We start from the raw sequence: 27,813 nt of genomic DNA, 5'->3' as shown, positions 1-27,813 counted from the left end.
ATAAAAAAAGATTGTAAACCTTGTGTATGTAGCATTATACCTTCATATAGCCTTTGCCTGAAATTTATGACAGAATGAATGTCCATATGAAATTCCCTATGCTTAACAACTCCCTAACATGGCTTTATACCAACTGAGCACATTTCTACCTCTTCACAATTACACTTAAAGCAATCCCTGCAGCCAGAATAATGAACATAACCAGCAGAGTCAGGCCTCTTCGGAACACCAAGACCCCTAAAGGTAGTGCGTTCCTCGCTGTAGAGTTGGGCAGATTCTCCGCCAGCGTCTCAGTGTCAGTGTGAAGGCCTAAGACATTCATCTCTACATTCTCAGCCTGCTGCAGTGCATCTGCCAATAAAAAGATTCTGTTAATGTGATACAGCTTTGCCCATTTCTTATTAGAGTTCATTTAGGTTTACTAAACAATCCGTATCAAATATTAGAAAGATTTTTACCATTATTTGTGGAGTACATCTGAATTCCAGCTCTGATCTGTGCCTGTGGTCAGGGCAAAGTGTTAATATGACTGATGTAGTAGAGGTACAATCATAGATGCAAGTAAAATGATTTATTTTTGCCTTGAGCTCTCACCTCCTCTGCAGCTTTCACCCAGTTTACCTTTATTAAGAAAACTATGAAGAAAACTGACTGCAGGAACACACAAGTTAAAAGGCCAGTCCAAAAGCCTATATAAGACAAGAGAAGGATGAGTAAGTGTGAAGAACTTGTACAAGAAAAGAGAGCAGGAGATAAAATTATTTTCTCACCAAATATGCCCAATTTAGCTGCAAACATCAGAGACACACCAATAGTAACGCCTATGCCATAATATCCGACCAGGCTCCCAGCTGCCCCAATCACCTGCTTTCCTAGGCCTCTGATAATACTCCCAGCAGCTGCCTGATTTGTTAAGACAGAATTTTAACACTGTATAGGTTTGACTAATTTGACTATGCAAAATGTTTAAATATACATAAATAACCGTTCTATGTTATGCCCAGGTCAGACGGTAGGCTGCAATTAGTTTTCAACTACTTGTGTCTACCTGCAGTAACAAAATCACAGGCTGATCTTGCGTCGATGCACAACGACGCAGATAATGGCAGAGTGTTGCAGAGGGTCTTTAGTAGAGGCAGGTTGATGCAAGTGGGTCACGATCTGTTCACATTTCAGCTGCAATTTGCTTCCAATCGGTGCAAATAGCAGGCTGACGCATGTAGAGGCAGGCGGTTGTGCAATGCTTGGGCAACCAATCGCAGGTTGAAGCAGGTAGGCTAATGCAGGGAAAGACAAGCCTTTAGAGATGGCTGCGATGCATCGTAGGTAGACACAGACTGCACCTGCAAATAGTTTACAGCAACCTGCGAGCAGTCTTATGGCCTTGTATTTTTTAAAGGTTTTCTGTGGCACTGCGTCTAGCTGCGTCTGTGTCTAGCTGCATCTGCGTCTAGCTGCATCTGCTTCCGACTGGTTGATTCAGCTTGAAAACTCTGCGTCTTGCAATATGTCCGACCACAATAAAGGATATGACGCAAAACGCCTACATCCACCTGCAATCAGTCACCACCCAACCGATCGCAGGCCGCAGCATGCATCTTTCTGCCATCTGACCTGGGCACTACGTGTACTCTGGAGGTTAAATGGAATTTAAACTTTATTTCATTACTCACTGCTGTTGCATCAAGAAGACTGAAAGGGGCATACAGCACCATTATTCTACTGACTCTCTCTCTAACCTGTCTGAGAAAAGAGAAATATTTTGTTCACTTATTTCTCACTCTGTTATCACAACCACATAATCACCAATATGTCATATTGTCATTGAGTTTTCAATATGTCACTGATCATTTGAGAAGATGTAAGAAATGTCATCTTTGCTACTGCCAATGATAACTGCCAAGCACACTGAGACACAGACTGTTTCAAAAGCACAGTATAACAAAGAGTATGTCAATGAACACTGGGATTGATACAAGTGTGCTAGACATACAAAGATCGAGCAAGGTTACAGCCTTACGAAATCTGCTATGCATTTTCACATGCCACAATATTGAAATTTTGTCTGACTACTTGTTATACCCATTAATGTGATTAATGGTTTAATTCTTTCCTGTTATTGGTCAAGGTTCAGGAGGAGTTGTGTCATAGCAGTAAAACTCTATAGCTAACAGTAAAAGTAAATGAGAGCACAATTTTGAGATCACATATGAATGAATAGTAAATAGCTCATTGATGTTTTGAGATCTATAAAAAATACCTCAAATAAAAATCAATTAAAATGATATTAATGAAAACCATTTAATGTACAGTGCTTATTAAATTAATACTGCTTAAGTGTAGTGCACTCACTGATCATTTGAGAAGATGTAAGAAATGTCATCTTTGCTACTGCCAATGATAACTGCCAAGCACACTGAGACACAGACTGTTTCAAAAGCACAGAATAATTAACAAAGAGTATGTCAATGAACACTGGGATTGATACAAGTGTGCCAGACATACAAAGATCGAGCAAGGTTACAGCCTTACGAAATCTGCTATGCATTTTCACATGCCACAATATTGAAATTTTGTCTGACTACTTGTTATACACATTAATGTGATTAATGGTTTAATTCTTTCCTGTTATTTTTATCGTACTATAATATAAACATGGGTGTGTTTTCAGATATTGATGAATCTTAGTCAATGACAAACAACTGATGGACATTCGAGTTTGTTTTGCGAGTGTATCCCAAATACCTAGAGTAAAAGCAATTTAATGAATAAGTTATAAGTCCTTCTTTGTTGACTTCACTTCAGCCCTGGTGAAAAGGAACAAGTTAGCAAATGGTCAATTCACTATCCAGAAGTAAATTCTATAGATAGATAAGCAACTTAACAGTATAAACAGATACCCATAGACAGTGTTTACAAATGGTGGATGGACAACAACAGCATAATCAAATGATTTACAACAGATATTATTTTTGCTTGGAAGAGAGAGAGGACAGGATATATTATTTTCTAAATAGCAGGTCGTGATGAGGAAAAAAAGGGGGAATGACATTGCACAGTGACTATGTGTGTCGGTCTCACAGCTAAACGAGGAGTAATTAAAAAAAAAAGCACCGCAGTCTTGACGCTAATAGAAAACGAGGTGTTTCAACAACAAGAGGGGATCTATGATGAAGATTAATATATTTAATATTAAAGCAATTCTTACAAAACAAGTTGCTCTTAGAAGCACAACATGAAAGGCCTTCACTATTGGTGCCAGCTACACTATATTGTATGCCGAAACGTATGTAGATACCTGAGCATAACACATATGTAGGCTCAAACATGTTCCAGCATGACAAAACCCCTGGGCACAAAGCAACATCCATTGAGACATGGTTTACCAAAATTAGAGTGGAAGAACTCAGGTGGCCTGTACAGAGCCATGACCTCAATCCCACTGAAAACTTTTGGGATGAACTGGAATGCTGACTGCACCCCAGGCCTCCTCACCCACAATCAGTGCCTGACCTTACTAAAGTTGCTAAATGGGGGGAAAATAAAAAAAAACACTATACACATTCTTTTCACTAGGTTATTAATAATAAATTATTATTATTATTATGATTGAAGCCATGACCTAATGGTTAGAGAAGCAGCTTTGGAACCAAAAGGTCTTTGGTTTGATTCCCTGGACCAGCAGGAATGGCTGAAGTGCCTTTGAGCAAGGCACCTAACCTCAGGCTGTTCTGGGTATGTTGTATGTCACGCTGGATAACAGCATCTACTAAATGCCTATAATGTAATGTAATTACTGTTAATCACAGTTTGAAGAAATTAAGTACTTTTTACTGATGAAGGGTTTTAGGAATTATTCCTTAAGTAAAGACCATTCTTAAAAAACATTTTTTGATTAATTAATTGATTGATTGATTGATTGATTGATTGATTGATTGATTCTGAACAGTAAAGAAGAAAGATTAAAAAAATTAAAAATGCAATAATCAAAACATTGTCATAAACAAACAGAATAGCGTAGCCACAAGGCAGTAACATAATAATGTTCGGAAAGGATTAGGAAGAAGTAACTTATCAAACCCTCTATACCACCGCTAATCAAACGGCACTTTCCGCCATAATAAACTATATATACAAAAGAAAACAAAAGCAACAAACAAAAAAGAAAACATACCAACATACCAAGACATACCAACATGGTATAATATCGACCAAATCAAATCATATATACAGCTACTTATGTTATACATATATACACACATACAATACATATACAGTACATACATATACACATACAGTGGGGCAAAAAAGTATTTAGTCAGTCACCAATTGTGTAAGTTCTCCTACTTAAAAAGATGAGAGAGGCCTGTAATTTTCATCATAGGTACACTTCAACTATGAGAGACAGAATGGGGGGAAAGAATCCAGGAAATCACATTGTAGGATTTTTAATGAATTAATTGGTAAATTCCTCGGTAAAATAAGTATTTGGTCACCTACAAACAAGCAAGATTTCTGGCTCTCACAGACCTGTAACAACTTCTTTAAGAGGCTCCTCTGTCCTCTACTCGTTACCTGTATTAATGGCACCTGTTTGAACTCGTTATCAGTATAAAAGACACCTGTCCACAACCTCAAACAGTCACACTCCAAACTCCACTATGGCCAAGACCAAAGAGCTGTCAAAGGACACCAGAAACAAAATTGTAGACCTGCACCAAGCTGGGAAGACTGAATCTGCAATAGGTAAGCAGCTTGGTGTGAAGAAATCAACTGTGGGAGAATTATTAGAAAATGGAAGACATACAAGACCACTGATAATCTCCCTCGATCTGGGGCTCATGCAAGATCTCACCCCGTGGGGTCAAAATGATCACAAGAACGGTGAGCAAAAATCCCAGAACCACACGGGGGGACCTAGTGAATGACCTGCAGAGAGCTGGGAGCAAAGTAACAAAGGCTACCATCAGTAACACACTACGCCACCAGGGACTCAAATCCTGCAGTGCCAGACGTGTCCCCCTGCTTAGGCCAGTACATGTCCAGGCCCGTCTGAAGTTTGCTTGAGAGCATTTGGATGATCCAGAAGAGGATTGGGAAAATGTCATATGGTCAGATGAAACCAAAATAGAACTTTTTGGTAAAAACTCAACTTGTCATGTTTGGAGGAGAAAGAATGCTGAGTTGCATCCAAAGAACACCATACCTACTGTGAAGCATGGGGGTGGAAACATCATGCTTTGGGGCTGTTTTTCTGCAAAGGGACCAGGACGACTGATCCATGTAAAGGAAAGAATGAATGGGGCCATGTATCGTGAGATTTTGAGTGAAAACCTCCTTCCATCAGCAAGAGCATTGAAGATGAAACGTGGCTGGATCTTTCAGCATGACAATGATCCCAAACACACCGCCCGGGCAACAAAGGAGTGGCTTCATAAGAAGCATTTCAAGGTCCTGGAGTGGCCTAGCCAGTCTCCAGATCTCAACCCCATAGAAAATCTTTGGAGGAAGTTGAAAGTCCGTGTTGCCCAGCGACAGCCCCAAAACATCACTGCTCTAGAGGAGACCTGCAGGGAGGAATGGGCCAAAATACCAGCAACAGTGTGTGAAAACCTTGTGAAGACTTGCAGAAAATGCTTGACCTCTGTCATTGCCAACAAAGGGTATATAACAAAGTATTGAGATGAATTTTTGTTATTGACCACATACTTATTTTCCACCATAATTTGCAAATAAATTCTTTAAAAACCAGACAACGTGATTTTCAGGATTTTTTTTCTCATTTTGTCTCTCATAGTTGAGGTATACCTATGATGAAAATTACAGGCCTCTCTCATCTTTTTAAGTGGGAGAACTTGCACAATTGGTGACTGACTAAATACTTTTTTGCCCCACTGTACCTATAACTATACACATATCCATACATACACAGACACCCATAATATAATTATGCATATTATGCATGTATATAATTATGCATATGCATATACATACACACACACACACATATATATATATATATATATATATATATATATATATATATATATATATATATATACACACACACACTACTTATTATATATCTCATCTCATCTCATCTCATTACCTCTAGCCGCTTTATCCTTCTACAGGGTCGCAGGCAAGCTGGAGCCTATCCCAGCTGACTACGGGCGAAAGGCGGGGTACACCCTGGACAAGTCGCCAGGTCATCACAGGGCTGACAACTTATTTTTTATATATGTGTATGTATGTATGTACCCATACACACATGTATACACTTATATTATCAATAGCATGTTATTGTAATTCCTCCTCCCTATACCTCATAAAGATCTGTTCCTTATACCTTTTTTGAACTGGTTTATAGTTGTACATTTCATGAGCTCCACATTCAAACTGTTCCATAGCTTTACTCCACAAATAGAGATACTGAACATTTTTAACGTTGTCCTAGCACTGCGAATTTTAAATTTCAATTTCCCCCTAAAATGACAGCCCCCCTCTCTATCTGAGAACATTGTTTGGATATTCCTTGGTACTTTATAATTCCTTACTTTGTACATTATTAAGTCAGTTTTATATTCTATAATAACCCTGAATTTTAAACATTTTGAATTTAAGAATAGTTAATTAGTATGATCTCAGTAACCAGCATTATGAATTATTCTTATAGCTCTTTTTTGAAGTATAGCTATTGCATGAAGTGAACTTTTATACATATTTCCCCACACCACTTAGCAGTAATTTCAGTACGGTAAAACCAGGGAACAGTAAAGAATGTGGAGTGAATTATAGTCCAGGAATTATAGTCCAGGATTGTTAACATTAAGTTAATGTACTTACCATTACTTATGAAGGCTTTCTGGGCAACTAACCCCTTTACAAATTTATTAAATCCTATCTATATTATCTACAATACCTTTTAGTGAGACAGAGAGTCTAAGTAATAACTCCACCTAATCTAACTGTGACATACACTGCCTAGCGCCCCCCCCCCCCAAAAAAAAAAAAAAAAACAACAACAAAAATTAAATAAATAAATAAATAAATAACCCTTGCACACACTAATTTTTTGCTGGGCTTGATTTAGCTTTGATTATGGCATGTATTCGCTGTGGCATTGTTTTAACAACCTTATGCAACACCACACCATTTATTTCCATCTAGAGTTGCATTAATTTTTCACCGAGATCTTGTATAGATGGCAGGAGAGTGGAAATACTTTGTCACATCTCCTGCAACACATCCTAAAGATTTTTAATGGGGACAAAGGTCAGGATTTATGCCCGTGCTATCAGGGTAGAAAAAATCCATTGATGGGATTACCTGGTCAATCAGCTGACTTTATTTTACTGCTACATAATATAGTCAACTGACTTTATTTTATTGCCATATAATGTTGCTGAGCCCGGACCTGACCAATTAAAGCAACCCCAGATCATAACACTGCCTCCACAGGTTTGTACTGTACAGTGGCCACTATACATGATGGCTGCATCGCTTCATGTGCTTCCCTTCTTACCCTGATGCACCCATTGCTCTGGAATAGGGACTTATCAAACCACATGACCTTTGTCCATTGCTCCAGAGTCCAATCTTTATGCTCCTTAGCAAATTGAAGCCTTTTCTTCTGATTAGTAATATTTTCTTATGGCTACACAGCTGTTTTGTCCCAATCCTGTTAGTTGTTGTTGCATTGTGTGTGTGTGTGTGTGTGTGTGTGTGTGTGTGTGTGTGTGTGTGTGTGTGTGTGTGTAAATGCTCTTACTTTCACTATTAAACATTACCAAGAGTTCTACTGTCAATTGTTTTACAACTTGACCTCATCTCATCTCATCTCATCTCATTATCTCTAGCCGCTTTATCCTTCTACAGGGTCGCAGGCAAGCTGGAGCCTATCCCAGCTGACTACGGGCGAAAGGCGGGGTACACCCTGGACAAGTCGCCAGGTCATCACAGGGACAACTTGACCTCAAGTGTTTAAATGATCTCTGATCAAGGTCTGATCAGTCAAGATTTTTTTTGCGACCACATTTTTTCCAGGAAGTTGATGAGTCACCACTATTCTTCCAAGTTTTAATAATGCATTGAACAGTTGATAACCCAATTCCAGTAATTTCAGCAATCTCCTTAGTTTTTTTTCTTTGTTTAATGCAGGCCAATAATCTGACCCTTCTGAAACACCGTAACATCTTTTCCACGATCACGGAGCATGTCTTCCGACATGTTTGTTTATGAAATTAGAAGCTACTCACTGCATCAGTTAGCGTTAAAAGAATTGCTGGCAGCTGAAACGTATTAATCACTGCAGTAATTATCCAATTAAAGGATCTTAATTATTTGCTTATTTAAATCCAAATGCCGATTTTTTCTTTTCTTTTTTTTGTACAGGCAGTGTCTTACACATAGACACAAGTAGTCACTGGCTGAGATTAATAATTTAAATATTACAGTGCAGAAAATTCATGGCCAAGCAAAATACAACACTGACACTCCATTTTGGTGGCATCCTTACCTTACAGGATTGGTTTGGTAATTAAGGCATGTGGGGAAGAATTTACATGAGATTCTATTTTTGTTCAAGGAGTTGGGTCTTCACCGACTGAAGTACTGACAGATTTTGTGGGTATCTATTGTGGTGTTTGACCTGCTGTTCTAAATAATTCCCTAAGTTTTGTCTGAGTTCTGGTAATTTCAATGGGCAGTCAAAATAAAACCAGTCACCCGTACATTTGGCCTTGTGTACTCGACAAGTTGTCATCCTGGAATGTAGGGGTGTCAGTGTCAAGAATGTGGCCAACAACTAATAATATGATTTTAATAATCCAGATGTGCAATCAATTAACGTTATACAAGATGGTGCTGCTATTGTTGGATGTGACAAATGTTTGTCCCGGGAGCTTATAATAAACTCTGACAGTCCTGCTGTTGCACCCAGAAATACCTGCGCAGGCTATTGAGATCTTGGCAGACAGCTTGGCCTGTTCAGGGCTTCCAGCCCCCAGAGCATTTCCCACTCTCACACCGCCTGCCACACTGAAGCCTAGAGAAAACTGGCAACAGTATAGACAGTGATCAGTATGACAGCGATCAACAACATTATTTCGATTTAATATATTAATAACAGAGGAATACTTCATCAGTACATCACTGAAAAATTTACCATCAATGCAAGATTTGCCAGTTCAAAAGTAACTGACTGGGATGCCAGCTCAGTTTCATTTATCAGCCCTGCCATGTAAGAGATAAGTAGCAAAATATTATCATCATCACCATTATCAACACTACAGGATGCATTTTATATTTAAATGTTAAACATAAATGTCCCTGGCACATTTACAAGGTTAAATATATAACGTATAATATAATAATAATAATATATAACATATGTGTATAATGGCACATTATAATTTATTTCAAAACACTTGCTTTTGCATATATTTTACCTGCTAAAAATGCACCCAGCTCAAAAACCCACCACTCTGCACTCAGCATTAAAATTCCCGGAATGCCCAGCCACATAAAATCACCCCAGTCCTGTAGACAATCCATGGACAAGCCTGCACAGTGAAGAGACATGGGATTTATACATCATTAGCTTATGAGTTACCATGGTGAACCCATCTGTAAATAAGGTCATGTCTGTGTTTACATGTAGTTGGACTTACACATATACCTTAACAACAAAAGACTACCCGAGTTGAGGTTTGTGAGAACACCTCTTTTGACAATTTAGAGGATTTTATAAAAGTAAATATATAACATTTATTCTTGCGTGTCACACTCATGCGCACTGGCTGACTCTTGCATGCGCCACTAATGACTCACACCGGCACTGGATGAAGGTGCAATCAGCATGCCTATATAAGGACTCTGAATGCACTCTCAGTTTATGAAGTATTGAGCTGCTTAGACACATTACTGAGCCGTGCGTTGTTTTGATTTCCTGGTTTCTGAATTACTGTTTCCTAGTCTTTTGAGTCTGCCTTTATCTGTGACTATGATACTCTGTTTGTGCCTCGCTCGATCTATTGCCTGTTTTGCTGTTTTTGATTTATGCCTGCTGATTTGGACTGTTTGCCTGATTGCACTTTTCTTAAGAAATATCTTTTGCACATACATTCGTCTCCACCACCCATCCCTGCAGGGACGGATCCAAAACGCTGCACGTGCATCAGTCAGACATATGTGCTCCACTTGGCATCGGTCACGGGGCGTTTGTTTACTTTACCGTTAGCCAGCTACATGGGCTATAGTCACGCTCAACCAACAGAATAATGGTTCAGGATCCAACCACCTGTGGTAAGCGGTGATGCTTATCTGACCTAATTACCTGTATTCTCACAATGCTTTGTATAGTGTGACCTGAGACAAAGAATCTAGGTCAATCCAAAAGTTTTGGTTAAAGTGATGCTCTTTGAAATAAACGTGTTTAACAATTTCAGATTGCTTGAAGTTTTGCACATACGCATTGGCTTCATGTGTATGCCTGTGTGCCGATTGGTAAAGATGGACTGACTTAAATATTTCATGGAGTTATTACAATTTATGTTGAATTTATGTGTACATATGTTCCTGGTGGATACTGTAAAATAATGAAGTAGTTGTGCCTAGTCTTTTGTAGATTTTCTTATTTCTGTGGTGAAAACACTCATGTTAGTCACCAGCTCTAGTCCAGTTTGTCAGTAGGGTTTTTTTTTTAATTGTTTAATATTTTTTCTAACAGAAAATTTTACAATTCATATGAACTTGTCATTAAATGTGCTTTATGTGTGCAATACAAAAACACTGCTCAAACACTATGATATTAATTAATAAAGTATTGTCGTACATGGTGTGTTGACTTGATAATGTATATTAGCATATCTTAAAAATCCATAGCGATCTGGTAAAATTAGTGAAAATATTTCTGCAACTGTACATCTGTCAGATTCTTGAGCTGGATCCATCACTGCATCCCTGATATTGCATATATCTGTCATCCTTTCTTGACTGAAGATGTGTAACAATAGTAAATAATTTTTATATATTAAACTTTACAACTATCCTGAATCTCAGTGTTTGTAAAACTGTAAATTCATATACAGAAGTGTGCAAAAGTATTGGGCACATGTAAAGTATCCGTAACAGCACTGAAAACCTGAGTTTGGACCAGCCTCCAAACATGGCCACTCCCCATGATACACAGCGCCCCCGTCACCAGAGTTCTAACTACATCACCTGTCTCCAATGATCCCACAATCACCTTCCTTACATAAGCTCAGCAGTCATAAACTCACCTTGCTAAGTATCATTCTGTGTCCCGTACCTGACTATACCGAGCTGTTTGGTTTCCTGACTGACTTCTTGATAAAGACCACTATTTTTGTTAGTTTTTGACTTTGTTTCCTTGTCTCTACTACACTACCCTGTTTACTGATCGATTGACCTCCGCCTGTTTCCTGACTATGATTTCTGCCTCACAATTTGGCTACAGCTGCAGTTTGCGCCACATCTGCTCTCCCCTGCACCTGCACCCGTAAGTGCCTGTGTTCTGACAGGATACTTCATCATGGATGCAGCGGAGGAGGCTAAGCAGACTGCAATCCATGCACAGGGGCGACTGTTAGGAGAACACCAGCAGATGATAAGCGATCTCAACACCAGGATGACACAACTCACTGATGTGGTGTCGCAGGCCATCCTCACATGCCCCTCCTCTCCTCCCGGCGTGTCCCGAAGTATTCCTCTGCTGGAAAACTTTTCTGGGGAAGCGTCCCGTTGTAAAGGATTTCTTCTTCAGGTGTTCCTTGTATTTTTCCTCTCTCCCAGGAACAACGGACGAGCACAAGATCTCCCAGTTTATCAGTCTGCTCACCGGTAAAGCTCTCCAGTGGGCAAGCGCGGTGTGGAAGCATGGGGGCGAATACACCACGTCATATGACCAATTTCTGGAGCTTTTCACGAGAGTGTTCGGTCATGAAGGGAATCAAAGTCGGAGAAAGCTTGTTAACTATCCGTCAAGGAGAAAGGAGTGTATCGGAGTATGTATGGACTTCCGCGCCTTAGCCACCAGCAGCGGCTGGAACGAGACAGCCCTAAAAGCCACCTTTTCCCAAGGTTTGCATCCAGAGGTACTCAGTGAACTGGCATGCCATGACGAACATCTTCCTCTTGACTTTCTTATCGATCTGGCCATTTAGATGATCTCGTCTGCAAACGGCCCTCACTCCAACTATCTCCTGCTCTCTCTCCTAACACTAACTCTGTGACCCTGATGAAAGTCTCCCACACCCGACTTCAACAAACTGAAAGAGAGAGAAGGCAGTGAGAGGGCCTCTGCTTTTACTGTGAAGTAGCAGGCCATCTGATCTCCCAGTGTCCTACTCGGCCCCCACAAGACCACCAGCCAAGCAGGATTGCCAGCTCAACAAACCCGGTGAGTTCTGACACATCTTGTAACTCAGAGTCATTCCAAGTTCTAGTATTATTAAAGCTACCAGACTTGACCCATGTGCTCTCTGCTTTCATAGACTCAGGGGTGGAGGGAAACTTCATAAACAACATGACTGTTCAAAAGTACCATCTGACCACTCATGCACTTTTGAGACCCATCAAGCTCAAAGCCATTGACAGGGGACCCATAGGAGAGGGATTGGTCTCAATGCGCACAACACCCCTTGAGATTCATGTAGGAGCAATTCACACAGAACACATATCTCTTCTCATCACTCTAACCTCACATCATGACCTAATATTTGGTTACCCATGACTCCAGCTTCATGATCCTTTAATTTCCTGGCAACAATGTGATATTCTACAGTGGTCTCCTTCCTGACTTCAGAACTGAAACTTCTCCAACTCTCTCTCATCTAACATCTGTGGAGAACCCTCAGCTGGACTCCCTCGACAATGTCCCAGCTTGTTAGCTCGACCTCAAGGACGTAATCAGCAAAGGGAGGGCCTGTGGTCTGCCTTCTCACTGTCCTTATGACTTGCACTATTGACCTCCTCCCAAGTATTACTCCTCCTCAAAATTGCATCGACCCTTTGGCCCTGACTGAACAGGCAGCTATGGAAGAGTACGCACAAGAAGCCCTGCAGCAGGGGTATATCAGACATTCTACATCTTCAGCCTCAGCATGGTTCTTCTTCGTCGAGAAGAAAGGAGGAGGTCCCCGGCCATGCATAGACTATCGGGGCCTGAACCAGATCACAGTAAAGTACCCATATCCACTCCCACTGGTGCCTTCAGCCTTAGAACAACTCAGATCTGCTAAAGTATTCTCCAAACTTGACCTGCACAGTGCTTACAACCTGGTCAGGATTCATGAGGGTGACGAGTGGAAAACCGCCTTTAGCACTACCATGGGCCACTTCAAATACCTTGTCCTGCCTTATGGCCTTTCTTGTGTTCCCAGTGTCTTCCAGTGCCTCATCAATGATGTGCTCAGGGACATGCTGGTGAGGTTTGTTATCGCCTACATTGACAACCTCCTGATTTACTCCCCAGATGAGAACACCCACCATGAGCACGTCAGGTCAGTGCTTTCTCATCTGCTCCAGAACCACCTGTGTTAAAGCAGAGAAGTGTGAGTTTCATGTCCACAAGGTCTCGTTCCTGGGCTACACCATTGGTTCAGAGGGGGTGAGCATGGACCAAGCCAAGGCCACCGCCGTGACATCATGGCCCACTCCTACGTCAAACTCATCACCTGGGTAAACTCCTCTCCTGCCACTGGACACCCCAGCAGCCATCACACCTACCAGCTACTCCAAAGCAAGTATTGGTGGGAAAACATGATTTCAGACATTAATCATTACGTTTCCTCATGCTCCATCTGTGTCCAAGCCAAGGTTCCCAGAGCTCCTCCTGTTGGCAAACTATGTCCTCTCCTGGTACCCCAGCGGCCCTGGTCACACATCGCCCTTGATTTAATTACTGACCTACCCCAGTCACAAGGCAACACCGTCATCCTGGTCATCACTGATAGGTTCTCAAAGAAACTCAGACTCATCCCACTTCCAGGTCTACCCACTGCACTTGAAACCGCTGAACTGCTATTCATTCACATCTTCCATTTTTATGGTATCCCCAAAGACATAGTCAGTGACCGAGGCCCCCAATCCATCTCTAGGTTATGGTCACGATTCATGGACAAGCTGTGAGTATTTGTTAGTCTCATCTCTGGATATCACCCACAGTCCAACGGCCAAGCAGAACGAGCTAACCAAGAAGTGGGCTGTTTCCTCCGTAAATACTGTATGAGAAACCAGAAGGATCGGGCACAATTCCTCCCATGGGCCGAGTACAACAAAACTCTCTTAAACATTCAGCCACTCAACTAACCCAGTTCCAGTGCATACTCAGATACCAACCTCCATTTTTTCCATGGGACGACATCCCTACGCAAATTCCAGCCATAGACTTCTGGTTCCAGAAGAGCCAACAGATATGGGAGGAGGTACAAACTCACCTCACGAAGTATTGTTCTGTGTCCCGTACCTGACTATACCGAGCCATTTGTTTTCCTGACTGACTTCTTGATAAAGACCACTGTTTTCGTTAATTTTCGACCTCGTTTCCTCGTCTCTTCTGCATTGCCCTATTTCCTAATCGATCAACCTCTGCCTGTTTTCTGACTATGATTTCTGCCTCACAATTGGGCTACAGCTGCAGTTTGCACCGCACCTGCTCTCCCCTGCACCTGCATCCATAAATGCCTGCGTCCTGACAAAGAAATGCTGTAGACCAAAATGGTTTAAAAAATAATGAAATTAAATGTTTCAACATTAAAAAAATACTATAAACAGCAGTAAGCCATAATAAATGAAACAAAGACAATATTTGGTGTGAGATGACCCTTTGCTTTTAAAAAAAAATAGTCTCAGGGACAGGTCGTGCAGTTTTATAAGGAAATGAGCTGTAGGTTTTACTTAGCATCTTGCAGAACCAGCCACAGCTCTTCTGGACACTTTGACTGTCACACTTGCTTCTTAATTTTGCAGCAAAACCCAGCAGCCTTCATTATGTTTTCTTTTTTAATCTGAAAAGTGGTCTTTTATCTAATATGCTGCTCAGATACAAACTTTGTTTCCTGGAACATTTAATTTTGTGCTGGAAAACGAACGTTTGGAACTCTATAATGTTTTTATACTGACTTGATAATGTAGAAATCATAAAACAGAAATCTATAACAAAGTTCTCATTCATCTCATTATCTCTAGCCGCTTTATCCTGTTCTACAGGGTCGCGGGCAAGCTGGAGCCTATCCCAGCTGACTACGGGCGAAAGGCGGGGTACACCCTGGACAAGTCGCCAGGTCATCACAGGGCTGACACATAGACACAGACAACCATTCACACTCACACCTACGGTCAATTTAGAGTCACCAGTTAACCTAACCTGCATGTCTTTGGACTGTGGGGGAAACCGGAGCACCCGGAGGAAACCCACGCGGACACGGGGAGAACATGCAAACTCCACACAGAAAGGCCCTCGCCGGCCCTGGGGCTCGAACCCAGGACCTTCTTGCTGTGAGGCGACAGCGCTAACCACTACACCACCATGCCGCCCCTATAACAAAGTTTTTATGAAAAAAAAAAATAGGGTGCCTAAGACTTTTGCACAGTACTGTATATACACACACAGTACTTACCAGAAGAACAACCATGCAAATCTTCACATATGCAATAACATATATAATAACTTGTTTTTATATAAACTAATCATTATTGTGAGAAATTTCAAAATGTTATTTATATCCTAAAAAGGCTATCTTTAAAACCACTTTTGAAAACAGCACTAAACATGGATTTATTACATGAACTCACCATGCCAAGTGTCCTTATGAAGACCTTTATACCGGATGTACACAAACAGCATAATAGCCATGGTATATTGTGCGGTAACATTGGCTGCTGCCGATCCACTACAGATTAAACAGTCACATTTATTGTGCTTTTTCTGTTAAATTATATTTCATCGTTATCTCTTTACACATATTATAGTCAGGCATTTCTATAGTCGAGTAACGTACTATATTTGAATCATCACTTATTTTCTCTACTCACACAACGCCAAGATTCAAAGGAAAAAGGAAAATGTAGTTGAACAAGGCATTGGTCACACTGCCAACAGCTCCAGAGATCACCAATGGCCAGATAATTCCCTAGAAGGAGATGGTTAAGTGAATGTAAATTTTAAAACATACTAACATTTTCTTATTTACTTACCTGATTTTGCAGGTATGCTTCCTCAGTTATGTATGTAAATAATGCCTATAAAGAAAAAAAAGAGTACACGTATATGATTTCTCTTTGTGAACTAGGTTCCGAGTGGAAGTGAATATTAATTTTTTTATATTGAATTTTAGTGATTTAATGCTATAAATCATATATATTATATACTTACTGGAAGAGCAACCATGTAAACTTTCACATATAACTGAGATAGTCTGAAATAGACAAACCCAGACATTTAGCTGAAATAAAAATACAATCAATTATATATAGCATTGAACAATAATAAACCAACCTGGCAACCTCAGGGTTCTGTTTAATAGCAATGAGTAATGACTCTGTGTTGATTAAAACGGCCCAGCAAGGGAAGCAGGCCAACATCAATATGAGAAACGCCCTCTGTGCAATCACCCCAACTTGCTTAAGGTTCCCACTCCCAAAAGTCTGTCAGTATCATATAGCATAAACAGTACAGGTTTATTAATAGAAATCACACATATTTGGGAAAGATGTTAAAAATTAAATACAGCATACATAATGGGTGTTTCTCATTGTCAAGGAAGGATCCTTAACGGCTGTTTTTCAAAGATGTCACATTATTGAATCCCACTGAAGGACTGTTCTGATGAGCAGGAGTCTTTCATTCAAAGAATTTTCAAGGATGCATGTGTGTATCCTCAGCATTTTTTAAAGCAACCACAATCCTATGCACACATACAAGGCTGAACCATTTCAGTAACAGACACCTGACTAACTGGAAGGACCTTTCGGAGGAACCCACCCTAACAAGGAAGCATACAGGACATTGAGAAACACCCAGTATACGCTGTAACTAATGCCTCTGTATTTATAAATGTGCTGATTCTTCTTCAAATCCAACAATAGTTATACCATACATCCCAACTCCAAAAAAGTTGAAACACTATAAAACGTAAATAAAAACAAAATGCAATGATCTGCAAATCCTTTCCAACCTACATTGAATTGAATTCAAAACAAAGACTATGTGGCAGCGGGGGCGTGGTCAAGCGTCGGTCTGCAAATGGAGGGCGGAGTCAGGGAAGGTAAGTGGCAGAATCACTGCACCTGACGGGAATTAACCTGTGTTTGTGTGTCTTCCCCAGTGACCGCGCCCTATAAGAGGAGAGGGAGAGCAGAGGAAGGGAGCTCTCTCCCCAACCAGAATGCTTGTGTGTGTGCGCGTGTGTGACTGGGAGAGTGTAGAGTAAACAGCTGAAAAGCTAAAATTAAAGAGTTGTGTGAACTCAGTTCTGGCCTGCCATGCTTCTGTGCTCCACCCACCTTAAGCCATTGCTACAGTGATGCCGAAACCTGGGACAGAGTACAGAGGAGAACAGCCTCATGGAGTCCTCCCCCTTCCAGGACCTGGTCCAAGCCCTCGCAATGGCCCAACAAAGCCAGCACCAGGCACTGGTCGCCCTCCGGAAGGAGCAGGAACAACAGTTCGAAGCCCTGGTGCTGGCGCAGCAGGAAGATCGCCAGGCGTTCCGGCACCTGCTTGCGTCGGCGGGGTCCACCACCGCCGCCGTGGACCCGCCCCACCTCACCCTAACGAAGATGGGCCCACATGACGACCCCCGAAGACTTCCTTGCTCTTTTTGCGCAGGCAGCAGAGGCATGGGGTTGGCCGGTGGAACAGCGCGCGCCTCCTCCCCCTGCTAACGGGCAAGGCACAGCTGGCTGCGCTACAGCTCCCCGCCGACAGCTGGCTGGTCTACGCCGACCTTCGCAGAGCCATCCTCCAATGTGTGGGGCACACCCCAGAGCAGCAATGGCAGCGCTTCCGTGCGCTGCGCCTGGAGGTGGTCGGTCGGCCGTTCGCGTTTGGCCAGCAACTCCGGGACGCCTGCCAGCGGTGGCTGAGGGCCGACAACCGCAACGCCGAGGGAATCATCGACCTGGTGGCACAGGAACAATTCATCGCCTGACTTCCGGAAGGAACAGTGGAGTGGGTCCAGTGCCATTGCCCGGCGTCGCTGGATCAGGCCATCGAGCTGGCAGAGGACCATATGGCAGCTGTTCCGATGGCAGGACAGCATGTCTCCTCTTCTCCTCTCTCCTCTCTCTCCCCTTCTGTTCCTTGTCCTCGCCCCATTCCCCCACCGCGGAGGCGGGGGCCGGCTCCACCCCAGCCGGCCCGCAGCACCCGCGGTGCCCTACCATTTCCTACTTCCGTGTCTCCCCCCCCCCAGGTGAGTGAGCTCCGGAACACCGGTGCAGAGGGAAAGCCTCGGCCGGTATGCTGGCACTGCGGGGAGCCGGGGCACATTCAGCATCAGTGCTCGGTGATGGAGGTGGGCGCGGTGGTCCGAATCCCTGACGCGCCAGGGACTGCCCTCGATCGGGCCGGAGCATATCACATACCGGTGAGTATCCAAGGGGATACGTATCAGGCTTTGGTGGACTCCGGCTGTAATCAGACCTCAATCCACCAAAGCCTGGTGCAAGACGAGGCATTGGGGAGAGCACAATTGGTGAAGGTGTTGTGTGTGCACGGGGATGTTCACAATTACCCTTTAGTGTCGGTCCGCATTCTATTTCGAGGGGAGAAATTTAGAGTAAAGGCGGCGGTTAATCATTGCCTTACCTACTTGATAAACTTGGGGACTGATTGGCCGGGATTTAGGGAATTAATGGCACATTTAGTGAAGAGTGGGGCCTGCCATAATTTAGTGGGGGGAGGTCCCAGTGTGGCATTGGCGGGAGCAGCTGTCACAGAGCCGTCTACGTCATCACCGTGTCAGAGTGAGGGGCAGCATGCTCCTCCTCCCTCTCTCGGGGATTCCCTCGCGGATTTCCTGTTAGAGCAGTCGTGAAACGAAACTCTGCGGCATGCGTTTGACCAAGTGAGAGTAATCGATGGTCAAATGCTACAGCCAAATGCCACCCCGTCCTTCCCCTATTTCTCCATTATTAAGGATAGGTTATACCGAGTGACGCAGAACACTCAGACTAAGGAACAGATAACACAGCTTTTGATCCCAAAGAGCCGCTGGAAATTTATATTCCAGGCAGCTCACTTTAATCCCATGGCCGGGCACTTGGGGCAGGATAAGACACTAGCCCGAATAATGGCCCGGTTCTATTGGCCAGGGATTCGCGGCGATGTCCGTAGGTGGTGTACGGTGTGCCGCGAATGCCAGTTAGTAAATCCCGCGGCCATTCCAAAAGCGCCTTTGCGCCCTCTGCCATTAATCGAGACCCTGTTCGAAAGAATTGGGATGGATCTCGTCGGGCCATTAGATCAGTCAACACGAGGATATCACTTTATTTTAGTCCTGGTGGACTATGCAACGCGATATCCGGAAGCAGTGCCTCTTCGCAATATCTCAGCACGTAGTATTGCAGAAGCACTCTTCCGTGACATCTCCCAAGTCGGAATCCCCAAGGAGATTCTGACTGATCAAGGCACTACGTTTATGTCACGCACACTGCGCGAACTGTATGGGTTACCGGGAATTAAGCCTATCCGCACCAGCATTTATCACCCACAAACGGACGGCTTAGTCGAACGGTTCAATCGCACCCTCAAGAACATAATCCGGAAATTTGTAAGCGAGGACGCATGCAACTGGGATAAATGGATCGAGCCCCTGTTATTCCCAGTGTGAGAGGTCCCACAAGCCTCCACGGGGTTCTCCCCGTTCGAATTATTATACGGGCATAAGCCGCATGGCATTCTAGATGTGCTGCATGAAAATTGGGAGGAGGGACCTTCAACAAACAAAAATGAAATTCAATACGTTATCGACCTGCATGCCAAACTCCACACACTCACGCACCTAACCCAGGAGAATTTGCAGCAGGCCCAAGAACGTCAAGTCCATCTGTACGAAAGGGGCACGCGCCTTAGGGAATTCACATCGGGAGATAGTGTTGTTGCCCACGTCGAGCTCCAAATTGATCGCCAGGTGGCAAGGACCCTTTGAGGTCACACGGCGAGTCGGGGACGTCAACTATGAGGTGAGGCGAATGGACAGGGGTGGGGCGTTACAGATTTACCACCTCAATCTGTTAAATCTTTGGAACAAGGAGGTCCCCGTGGCATTGGTGTCGGTGGTTCCAGAGAAAGCGGAGCTGGGGCCGGAGATTTAAAAGGCAAAATTGACATCGCCCACCACTCCGGTCCCCTGTGGAGACCACCTCTCCCCGACCCAGCTCACGGAGGTCACCCAGTTGCAGACAGAATATTCTGACGTGTTCTCGCCCCTGCCCAGCCACACCCGCCTCATAGAACACCACATTGAGAAACCCCCGGGGGTAGTAGTGCACAGCCGCCCTTACAGACTACCCGAACACAAGAAAAAGGTGGGTCGGGAAGAACTCAAGGCCATGCTCGAAATGGGCATCATCAAGGAGTCCCACAGTGACTGGAGCAGCCCAGTGGTCTTGGTTCCCAAGGCCGACGGGTCGGTCCGGTTCTGTGTGGACTATAGAAAAGTCAACGCGGTGTCTAAATTTGACGCATACCCAATGCCTCGTATTGATGAGTTGCTCGATCGACTAGGCATGGCTCATTTTTATTCGACACTGGATTTGACAAAGGGATATTGGCAGATCCCCTTGACTCCACTATCCCGAGAGAAAACAGTCTTTTCCACACCGTTTGGCTTACACCAGTTCATCACACTCCCTTTTGGGCTGTTTGGGGCACCCGCTACGTTCCAGCGGCTTATGGATAGGGTCCTCCGCCCCCACGCAGCCGCATACTTCGACGATATCATTATTTATAGTAATGACTGGCCGCGACACCTAGAACACCTAAGGGCCGTCCTTAGGTCGCTGAGGCAAGCCGGTTTTACAGCCAACCCGAAGAAGTGTGCGATTGGGCAGGTGGAAGTACGGTATCTGGGCTTCCACTTGGGCAATGGGCAGGTGCGTCCCCAAAGCAATAAGACAGCAGCAATTGCGGCCTGCCCGAGGCCCAAGACCAAAAAGGGGGTGAGACAGTTCCTGGGGCTGGCTGGCTACTATCGTAGGTTTATACCTAATTATTCAGACGTCACCAGCCTGCTGATTGATCTCACTAAAAAAGGGGCACCAGATCCGGTCCAGTGGACGGAGCAATGCCAGCGGGCTTTCTCTAAGGTAAAGGCTGCACTGTGTGGGGGGCCACTATTACACTCCCCTGACTTTTCTCTCCCCTTTGTTTTGCAGACGGATGCGTCGGACAGAGGGCTGGGGGCTCTTCTGTCCCAGGAGGATTTAGGACCGTCCAGTGCTGTACATCAACCGGAAGCTGTCGGTGCGCAAGGGCAGGTACAGAACAATAGAAAAGGAATGCCTTGCCATCAAGTGGGCGGTACTCACCCTCCGCTACTACCTGCTGTGGTGCCCTTTCACCCTCTGTTCACCACGCGCCCCTGCAGTGGCTCCACCACATGAAGGATGCCAACGCGTGGATCACCCGTTGGTATCTGGCACTCCAGCCGTTTAAGTTGGAGGTGGTCCACAGGCCAGGGGCGCAGATGGTCGTGGTGGATTTCCTCTCCCGTCGGGGGGGGGGGAGTCAGCTGCAGGCCGGACGGCTCCTTGGCCTGAGTCGGGCGGTGGGGGTATGTGGCAGCGGGGGCGTGGTCAAGCGTCGGTCTGTGAATGGAGGGCGGAGTCAGGGAAGGTAAGTGGCAGAATCACTGCACCTGACGGGAATTAACCTGTGTTTGTGTGTCTTCCCCAGTGACCGCGCCCTATAAGAGGAGAGGGAGAGCAGAGGAAGGGAGCTCTCTCCCCAACCAGAATGCTTGTGTGTGTGCGCGTGTGTGACTGGGAGAGTGTAGAGTAAACAGCTGAAAAGCTAAAATAAAAGAGTTGTGTGAACTCAGTTCTGGCCTGCTGTGCTTCTGCGCTCCACCCACCTTAAGCCATTGCTACAGACTATTTAAATGTTCAAACTCAAATTATTGTTTTTTTGTAAATATACACTCGCTCTGAATTTCTGTTTTTATTTACATTTTACACAGCATCCCGACTTTTTTGGAATTGGGGTTGTACAAAAAACCATCTCAGTGCATGTCTCTAAACTGTACAGTAAATCTCTAAAAGGGTTTTAGATTTTTCTGGCTTAGTTCTGCCAGCATATTTTATACTACCAGACTACAAAAAAGTTATTTTGAATATAGTTATTAGTTAAACACTGATGTAAAAGTAAACAAAACTATCTTACAATTTAAGTTTCACCTATTAAAAAGTTGCTATAACCTATAAAACCTATAGTTTCACCTATTAAAAAGTTGCTTATTTTTTAAGACAAACATAACTGTATATTAATGTAATTCTTTTTTACCCACAAAGGTACAGTAACAGTCAAATGTTTGGACACACCTTCTAATTCAATGGTTTTCCCTTTATTTTTATTAATTAAAAGACACTTTTAATTAATTACAGCCCCAATTCCAAAAAATTTGGGACAAAGTGCAAATTGTAAATAAAAACGGAATGCAATGATGTGGAAGTTTCAAAATTCCATATTTTATTCAGAATAGAACATAGATGACATATCAAATGTTTAAACTGAGAAAATGTATCATTTAAAGAGAAAAATTAGGTGATTTTAAATTTCATGACAACAACACATCTCAAAAAAGTTGGGACAAGGCCATGTTTACCACTGTGAGACATCCCCTTTTCTCTTTACAACAGTCTGTAAACGTCTGGGGACTGAGGAGACAAGTTGCTCAAGTTTAGGGATAGGAATGTTAACCCATACTTGTCTAATGTAGGATTCTAGTTGCTCAACTGTCTTTGGTCTTTTTTTGTCGTATCTTCCGTTTTATGATGAGCCAAATGTTTTCTATGGGTGAAAGATCTGGACTGCAGGCTGGCCAGTTCAGTACCCGGACCCTTCTTCTACGCAGCCATGATGCTGTAATTGATGCAGTATGTGGTTTGGCATTGTCATGTTGGAAAATGCAAGGTCTTCCCTGAAAGAGACGTCGTCTGGATGGGAGCATATGTTGCTCTAGAACCTGGATACACCTTTCAGCATTGGTGGTGTCTTTCCAGATGTGTAAGCTGCCCATGCCACATGCACTAATGCAACCCCATACCATCAGAGATGCAGGCTTCTGAACTGAGCACTGATAACAACTTGGGTCGTCCTTCTCCTCTTTAGTCCGAATGACACGGCGTCCCTGATTTCCATAAAGAACTTCACATTTTGATTCATCTGACCACAGAACAGTTTTCCACTTTGCCACAGTCCATTTTAAATGAGCCTTGACCCAGAGAAGACGTCTGCGCTTCTGGATCATGTTTAGATACAGCTTCTTCTTTGAACTATAGAGTTTTAGCTGGCAACGGCGGATGGCGCGGTGAATTGTGTTCACAGATAATGTTCTCTGGAAATATTCCTGAGCCCATTTTGTGATTTCCAATACAGAAGCACTAAGAAGGCACGAAACTGCACTTTTGACGAGGCAGCTGTTAACTGAAAAGTGTTCCAGGTGACTCCCTCATGAAGCTGGTCAAGATAATGCCAATAGTGTACAAAGCATCATCAAGGTAAACGGTGGCGACTTTGAAAAATCAAAAATATGAAACACTTTTTTTTTGTCCATCCATGTTCCATTATGTTATTTCATAGTTTTGATGTTTTCAGGGGTGGCACAGTGGTGTAGTGGTTAGCGCTGTCGCCTCACAGCAAGAAGGTCCGGGTTCGAGCCCCGTGGCCGGCGAGGGCCTTTCTGTGCGGAGTTTGCATGTTCTCCCCGTGTCCACGTGGGTTTCCTCCGGGTGCTCCGGTTTCCCCCACAGTCCAAAGACGTGCAGGTTAGGTTAACTGGTGACTCTAAATTGCCCGTGAGTGTGAATGGTTGTCTGTGTGTCAGCCCTGTGATGACCTGGCGACTTGTCCAGGGTGTACCCCGCCTTTTGCCCGTAGTCAGCTGGGATAGGCTCCAGCTTGCCTGCGACCCTGTAGAACAGGATAAAGCGGCTACAGATGATGAGATGATTAGGGGTGTCCAAACTTTTGACTGTATAGCAGAAGAGAAGGTGATTATTGCTAAGATTACAGTGAAATTATTTTTTTCAGCAGTGGTGTGTGTGTGTGTGTGTGTGTGTACTTGAGATACTAATGTGGCACAGGCTGAGGTCAAACCATAGGCTATGGAGATAGCCGAGACATTGATGATCTGAAAATAAGAGCATATAAAACGTGAATTTCCAAAACATATGAATTTCCAAAACATGTGAATTTCAAAGTGCTTACAGCTGTAGCTAGCGCCACGGCGTCCAGGTATATTGTCCCGAGATGTCCACAATATAAAGCGCTGACAACACCCATCAAGTAGATATTAATCCTGGTTAAAAACTAGTGGGATAAAACAAGCAGAAAGTTAATATAGACCCAAAGTCGGCTGTGTTTTCTAGCATGAAGAACTTAACCACGAATTCAGGGAGCACTTGAACGCAACATAACACTAGGAATGGTCGAGGCTATTCCTGTACTCAGTAGAATATACTGTAATATGCGCTAATTATGAACTTAACAACTTCAAACATACTACTAACCACAGGCAAAGCCATAACTGACAGCTCCTTCACTTCCTTTTTGAACTCGATAGGTATGAAACTGCGGAGACGTCTAAGGAAAGCGTTGTGCAAACGTTCAGCCATCTTCAAAGCTTGTTCATATAATAATTCCGAGGACTGATGGCAATCGAAGATTCTTTTTTGTTTTTAACAGTGACGTGATAAAACATGTGGCTCATACCACTAGATGGCAGGATAGCTGTACATTTTAGGGAAATTTCTCACTTGGAACTAGGGTTGCCACATCTGAGTTGTAAAAAACACATCGGTCGGCGGCCGCGCCTGCGCGCACGTACGAGCGCGGGGGTTGAGGGCTGCGGACACGCACATCTACGATGCCTTATGTGAATGTCTCATCTCATCTCATTATCTGTAGCCGCTTTATCCTTCTACAGGGTCGCAGGCAAGCTGGAGCCTATCCCAGCTGACTACGGGCGAAAGGCGGGGTACACCCTGGACAAGTCGCCAGGTCATCACAGGGCTGACACATAGACACAGACAACCATTCACACTCACATTCACACCTACGGTCAATTTAGAGTCACCGGTTAACCTAACCTGCATGTCTTTGGACTGTGGGGGAAACCGGAGCACCCGGAGGAAACCCACGCGGACACGGGGAGAACATGCAAACTCCGCACAGAAAGGCCCTCGCCGGCCCCGGGGCTCGAACCCGGACCTTCTTGCTGTGAGGCGACAGCGCTAACCACTACACCACCGTACCACCCCTACCACAAATATTATTACAAAAAATAATTTCATATAGGAATGATCTTATTTGGATGCCAATATTTTTTTTAACAAATATTTAATAGTAGGCTAACAGCCCTCTGAAGAGCATGCATCTTACTTTGAAGCTTTAGGCCAAGTTTTAATTACATACAAAAATAAAAGAAAATACATTTGACTCCATAAACAAGTTTTGACATTTGTCTCTTCATAACAATAGTAGGGGTTAACAGAGTAAACAGTTATTTTTATAGGGATAATCTTTTTTGCCCCCCTCCCTTCTTTATCAGTGCAGGTTTTGAACAATGTTTTTTTTTTTTTTTTTTTTTGAACAATGCTTTTTTTTAGGGCATTCGCTGAATGTGTCAAAATTTGCCCATCCCTCGTTGAATGTCACATGTCTTTTTTTCTTTTTGACAGGTACCGGATCTTCTACTTCATTCTGTCCGACTCCCTCATCGTCTGTCTCTCCTCCCATTCCGTTTCCAAATCAAAATAATACAAATATAATCAATATAGGGCGGCACGGTGGTGTAGTGGTTAGCGCTGTCGCCTCACAGCAAGAAGGTCCTGGGTTCGAGCCCCAGGGCCGGCAAGGGCCTTTCTGTGTGGAGTTTGCATGTTCTCCCCGTGTCCACGTGGGTTTCCTCCGGGTGCTCCGGTTTCCCCCATAGTCCAAAGACATGCAGGTTAGGTTAACTGGTGACTCTAAATTGACCGTAGGTGTGAATGTGAGTGTGAATGGTTGTCTGTGTCTATGTGTCAGCCCTGTGATGACCTGGCGACTTGTCCAGGGTGTACCCCGCCTTTCGCCCGTAGTCAGCTGGGATAGGCTCCAGCTTGCCTGCGACCCTGTAGAAGGATAAAGCGGCTAGAGATAATGAGATGAGATGAGATAATCAATATAATTTCTCTCAGTCTGCTTCGTTGTTGTTTTAGCCTTTTCTCTGGAGAACTGAACTTTAAAAGTTAGACTACCGTATCATACCAAATAGCCCTAATCCTTTGTTTTAATCACAAGAGAGAGGTGCTATGTTATTGGGACAACTGATTTATTCATTTCTCACGCCAGTGTTCAGGCATTCTTTTTTGATATATTTAATGATTTATTTAATGATTCATTTATTGATGAAATTGGCCCAGGCTTTAGAACCAGCCTTTATCAGAATCAGAACATAGGAAGTAGACAGCCAGCCTACTCGCGCACCGACCAAGGGAACTCTCACCTATTGTTTGGTATTACGGTATTCCAGTATCTTTGATTTCGCGCGGCCGCCGTTGTATTGACCACGATCACCTAGCAACGGCGACTGGCTGCGTGCGCAAACATTCGGTGAGGCCGCACAAGTAGCTGCCTACAATATGCCCGCTTACGTGAAAACTATTAATATGTTAAGTGGCTGCGAGAAACATTAATGATTTGTGTTTATTTCAATGGGGGATAATGTGAGGAAGTAAAAAACCGGGACAAAACGTGTTCCGGGAAGGTTATTCCATTTTCCTGGACATTTTCCATTTTCCACAAAAAAACCGGGACAATCCCGGAAAAACCTGGACGTGTGGCAACACTACTTGGAACTAGGGTGTGTATTACCCAGTACAACACTGCTCTCACATTCCTATACATTTTACCCTCTGTCTTGCAGGAACCAAGACAGAAATTCCCATAAATTGGGGGCAGGACACAATCTCATTATCTGTAGCCGCTTTATCCTGTTCTACAGGGTTGCAGGCAAGCTGGAGCCTATCCCAGCTGACTATGAGTGAAAGGCGGGGTACACCCTGGACAAGTCGCCAGGTCATCACAGGGCTGACACATAGACACAGACAACCATTCACACTCACACTCACACCTACGGTCAATTTAGAGTCACCAGTTAACCTAACCTGCATGTCTTTGGACTGTGGGGGAAACCGGAGCAAACCCACACGGACAACATGCAAACTCCACACAGAAAGACCCTCGCCGGCCACGCGGCTCGAACCCGGCCCTTCTTGCTGTGAGGCGACAGCGCTAACCACTACACTATCGTGCCGCCTGGCAGGACACAATAAATATAGCTTTTCCAATGTGGCTCCTTATCACAACTGATCAAGATGGCCAAAAGATTCTCTGCTCAGATGGGTGGCACGGTGGTGTAGTGGTTAACATGGTCGCCTCACAACAAGAAGGTTCTGGGTTCGAACCCAGTGGCTGGCAAGGGCCTTTCTGTGTGGAGTTTGTGTGTTCTCCCCATGTCTGCATGGGTTTCCTCCGGGTGCTCTGGTTTACCCCACAATCCAAAGACATGCAGTATAGGTTAATAT

General features: G+C 43.8%; 1 protein-coding gene across 1 annotated transcript; it reads right to left on the bottom strand.

Annotated features, from left to right (window-relative positions):
- Positions 1–32: 32 nt before the first annotated feature.
- Positions 33–24,872, bottom strand: slc47a3 (solute carrier family 47 member 3). The gene is made up of 17 exons (XM_060944005.1): positions 24,757–24,872; positions 24,455–24,556; positions 24,309–24,377; positions 16,520–16,668; positions 16,397–16,439; positions 16,219–16,263; positions 16,057–16,154; positions 15,817–15,914; positions 9,450–9,563; positions 9,167–9,234; positions 8,948–9,056; positions 2,353–2,428; positions 1,674–1,743; positions 771–903; positions 595–689; positions 459–501; positions 33–351 (listed from the first exon to the last, which is right to left on the bottom strand). Exons 1-17 carry the CDS (start codon positions 24,859–24,861, stop codon positions 146–148), a joined length of 1,623 nt encoding a protein of 540 aa, XP_060799988.1. The 5' UTR covers positions 24,862–24,872; the 3' UTR covers positions 33–145.
- Positions 24,873–27,813: the final 2,941 nt, after the last annotated feature.

This window comes from Neoarius graeffei, chromosome 17 (assembly GCF_027579695.1).
Source record: "Neoarius graeffei isolate fNeoGra1 chromosome 17, fNeoGra1.pri, whole genome shotgun sequence".
Lineage (NCBI taxonomy): Eukaryota > Metazoa > Chordata > Actinopteri > Siluriformes > Ariidae > Neoarius > Neoarius graeffei.
Note: the sequence above shows the minus strand (reverse complement) of the source record. Positions and strands in the feature narration are given on the sequence as shown.

Excerpts from the sequence above, each read along its gene's own strand:
- slc47a3 (XM_060944005.1), bottom strand. The coding sequence starts at position 24,861 with ATGGCTGAACGTTTGCACAACGCTTTCCTTAGACGTCTCCGCAGTTTC. Across the intron at positions 16,155-16,218 it reads AAGCATACCTGCAAAATCAG|GGAATTATCTGGCCATTGGT; the intron begins GTAAGTAAATAA and ends ATCTCCTTCTAG. Across the intron at positions 2,429-8,947 it reads GATCTCAATAGCCTGCGCAG|TCTGTGTCTCAGTGTGCTTG; the intron begins GTATTTCTGGGT and ends CTTTTGAAACAG.